Source organism: Morone saxatilis, unplaced genomic scaffold, assembly GCF_004916995.1.
Source record: "Morone saxatilis isolate NCDOM2014 unplaced genomic scaffold, NCSU_SB_2.0 Contig16, whole genome shotgun sequence".
Classification (NCBI taxonomy): domain Eukaryota; kingdom Metazoa; phylum Chordata; class Actinopteri; family Moronidae; genus Morone; species Morone saxatilis.
The window spans coordinates 17983484-17987150 of NW_023339718.1; the positions used below are offsets into that span (position 1 = coordinate 17983484).

The following is a 3667-nucleotide window of genomic DNA, read 5'->3' on the forward strand; positions in this document are numbered from 1 at the left end:
GGACAGAGGTCATTTCTGGTAACACGAGAGAGAGTCACTTAATGAAAAGTTTGCATTCTACAATTACACACACACATATACGCACGGTAGGGTTTTATTGCTGAATCTGATACTGTTACACTCAAATGTTACTATTTTAGTGTATTTCGAAATAAATAGATGGATGGATAAACAAATAATTATAAATCATTTAATCAAAATAAATATCTAGTAGTGTGCAGTGTTCCAGGCAGTGAGGTAAGGCTTTGAAACAGCCTTCAAAACACAATATTGGATGTAACATAATTAAAAAGCAGTAACATGACATATATAAATATATGTGGTGGGAAGAAAATGTATGTACGGTTGTTTTGGTGACTAATAGTTATAATAATATATTATATAATACTTTCTGTGATAGAGTTAACTACTGGAAACACAAAGTTGGTAGGAATACATCTTCAGCAGTGGAGCTTTATTGAAAACCACAGGATTTCACTAACTGAGCACCATTAATCTTCAAAGATCCCTGTAGAAAAACTGAACGGATAGCGAGCCAAAACAAAGAGACCCCACAGCCCCTGGTGTCCGGAAATATGCCAGTTTACATGTTTTACCGTAAATTGAAATGCGCATATATAAAACACACCGATTATTGCCGGGTATTACGCATCTTAAATCCCTGATTTCATCTTTTTGAAAGATCAGATTAACCATGTTGTTTTTCCCACATTAAACGTTAATATTACAGACATTGTATACAGGCATAAGGTCAGACAGCTTGATACTCCGAGGTCCTGCCAGTTGTAGGCGCTGTTCCAAGCAAGCTGCAAAACACAAATCGATTGTTTATTTTGTGTTTGTTTACATTTTGCAAGCGAACAAATGGCTTCGACTTTGCTATCACCCATGGTGGATTATTACAACGACGAAGAAGAACTCGACAGCGTGGACGACGACGACGATCGCAGTTTCAGGGGCAGAGACTCAGAAGAAGGTAACGTTAACACGGACTGACCACAAGCTCCGGCTCGGTCTACTTGTTGGAAAACAGACGGAAACGCGCGATAATTGCAGAAGTTTATTACTTGAATTTTTTTGATATGATTATTTAAAGTTGTCTACAGATGAAGCTCTAGTGGGAGCTGTTTTCGCGCCTCGGATGCACCTGTTTAGCCCTCTCTACGTCCATTGTTACGGGTTGTTCTCAGCGCTGCAGGCAGGCAGTCCACTGCTAGCTGCACAGGAAGTTAACCGCCAAACGAGTTTCTGCCCAGACAAGAAACATTTCAGAAGCAGGTGATGTGAACGAGTTAAATCGCTTATACCGGGTGAACGTTTCCTGCGCTGGTAAAATATTTAACCCACCAACAAGGATTATATTAGAAATAATCCCGGGCTTTGTTTACATGCCGACGAGCTGGCGTTTCGATACTAACGTTACGCGAGAGGCATCAACCGGCTGTAACCTGCTTTACGTTACTCTGCAACAAACCCTTCCCAACAAAACCTACTGAACTGTAACTTAAGACGACTTTAGGCAGTGTCCAGTCCACCAGGACTAAACACCGTTTTAATAAATTATATCCCACACAGAGCCAATTAGCCCGCTAGCTACGTAACGTTAGCTTCGAGCAGTGACAGGTCGGCAGCAGCAGCAGCAGCAGAAACCTGCGTGCTGTGTCCACTGCACTGCCCTCTTCACACTGCTCACTGACACAGGACGGAGTGCTGGGGAACAGAAAGAAAGACGAGAGGAAAGCAAGGCGATGACAGCACTAAAAGGTTAGCTAGTTTCCTGGCTTTGACTTCCAAGCGAAGAGCCGGACTTCTTTTCTCCTGCTCCGGATGTGTTGTCGGCTGTGTTGCGCCTAACTACGAGAGCTACAATCGGGTTACTCTTCAAACTGTGGACTAGCTAACTTAAGCTAGCACATTAATGCTAACCGAAAATGAAAGCTGCTGTGTCAGCTCAACACGACCGGGCCTTACCCTCTTGTGTCTGGTTCTGGAGGTAACAGCTCGGTCAGCCGGCGCTTAGAAACTTGGCTCCCAAGTTTGCCACATCGCACTAGCCTGAACATGTTAGCTTTGTCTTGAGAGAGTTGCCGTAGGACTGACAGCACGAAGTTAGCCGGGGAGCGTTTCTGATTAATCCTACCATGCGGCAAATTCTGGACACTCAAAGTAACAGCTACACTTCTACTGGTCGTTATATTGATCTTATTGGATACAAGTGTTAGGTTGTTCTAGCTGAACTTTTCCCTGCTGCCGATGCGAGGATATGTAAGTGAATGAATCTGGCAGACTTGGATTTTTTTCCTGGTTTCCTAATCTAACCAACCGGAGGGCATTCCCAAACAGGGTGTTCACCATTACCTTACCAGTGCCACGCACGTCCTTTGATCTGCACAGATCTCCACTCTCTGGGGACACTACATAATTATCTCGTTTACAACATGCTGAATATCTTACTTAGAGTGTTTTAGTTGAGAGAGAGTTTTGAAATCTGTGTCTCTTCTTCTTCTCCTTGTTTGCCCTTTTCCAGACACGGAAGATGCCAGTGAAACAGATCTTGCCAAGCACGATGAGGATGACTATGTTGAAATCAAAGAGCAGTAAGTGTTTTGCCAACCTTGGCTGAGCTGTTTTGACCTGAATAGAAATCATTTGAAGGTTTTTGAATGTTTGCCCTCACGCTGCACACGGTGAAAGCAAATGTGACAATAGCTCTGGATCATTTCATTGCAGAATGTACCAAGACAAACTGGCCTCTCTGAAAAGACAGTTGCAGCAATTACAAGAAGGTAATTACTTTCTTTTTCCATAAGACTGAAGTGTGTCAGGAATATTTGTGTGTGAATGACTTTTATTGTTGCTTTGGATTAGTGTGAGCGTGGGGATACAGGACACAGCCAGATCCTGACTGGTTGCTCATTCTGGTGTTCAGGGATTACATCATAATCAGGCCATGAAGGCAGCTTCAGATGAAGTTTAAAAGTGCAGCCACTGTGATGATGACTGCTAACAAACAGTCTAAAGCCATAAAATGCTCATTTTGAATCGTCAAACCTGTCTGCTGTTTACTGATACAGTTTCTGAACAGCTGGCCGTGCTGTAGCAGCATCAGCTGTCCCATGAGCTCTTTATTGTTCAGGCTGATGTGGAGTGTAGAGATTGTGGGGTGACATGCTGTGGGCTCTTTGTAAATCCAAATTAAGGTGCAATGTCAGTGTAATCTAGTCCAGACTGTGGGTGGGTGATGAGAGGAGCAGATCTACGATGCCAAAATGTACCTGTGAGTTGTCTACAAATATTAATGATGCATTTTAATTAAATAACTTGTATTGGAGGTTTAATAACTTAACAATTGACTTTGTCTCACGCCACATAAACAGTCACACTTTGATAACACCCTTTAAATTCTTATAGCAAAAGATGTGATTCTGTAGCTTTTCACATTTGGCCGAATGCCACTTTATCTTTGCAGGTACACTGCAGGAGTATCAGAAGAGGATGAAGAAGCTGGACCAGCAGTACAAAGAGAGACTCCGAAATGCAGGCAAGTTGAGCAGTATTTAGTAGGGATGGGGATCGTTAATATTTATTGATATCGATACCTTTATCGATACTCCTTATCGATCCGAGTCTTTATCGATACCACTATCGATACTTTTCTATTATTTGG

The 3667-nt window shown here is 42.5% G+C and overlaps 1 protein-coding gene across 6 annotated transcripts in view; it reads left to right on the forward strand.

Annotated features, from left to right (window-relative positions):
• The first annotated feature begins 755 nt into the window (after window positions 1–755).
• Window positions 756–3667, forward strand: part of suds3 (SDS3 homolog, SIN3A corepressor complex component) — an 8127-nt gene continuing 5215 nt past the window's right edge. Inside the window, exons 1-4 of one of the 6 annotated variants that reach the window (XM_035658852.1) lie at window positions 756–976; window positions 2528–2597; window positions 2731–2786; window positions 3470–3541. In XM_035658852.1, coding sequence (XP_035514745.1) covers window positions 865–976; window positions 2528–2597; window positions 2731–2786; window positions 3470–3541 — 310 coding nt within the window. In that variant the 5' untranslated portion in view covers window positions 756–864. The other 5 variants (XM_035658857.1, XM_035658854.1, XM_035658856.1 and 2 more) reach the window with 5 other exon arrangements.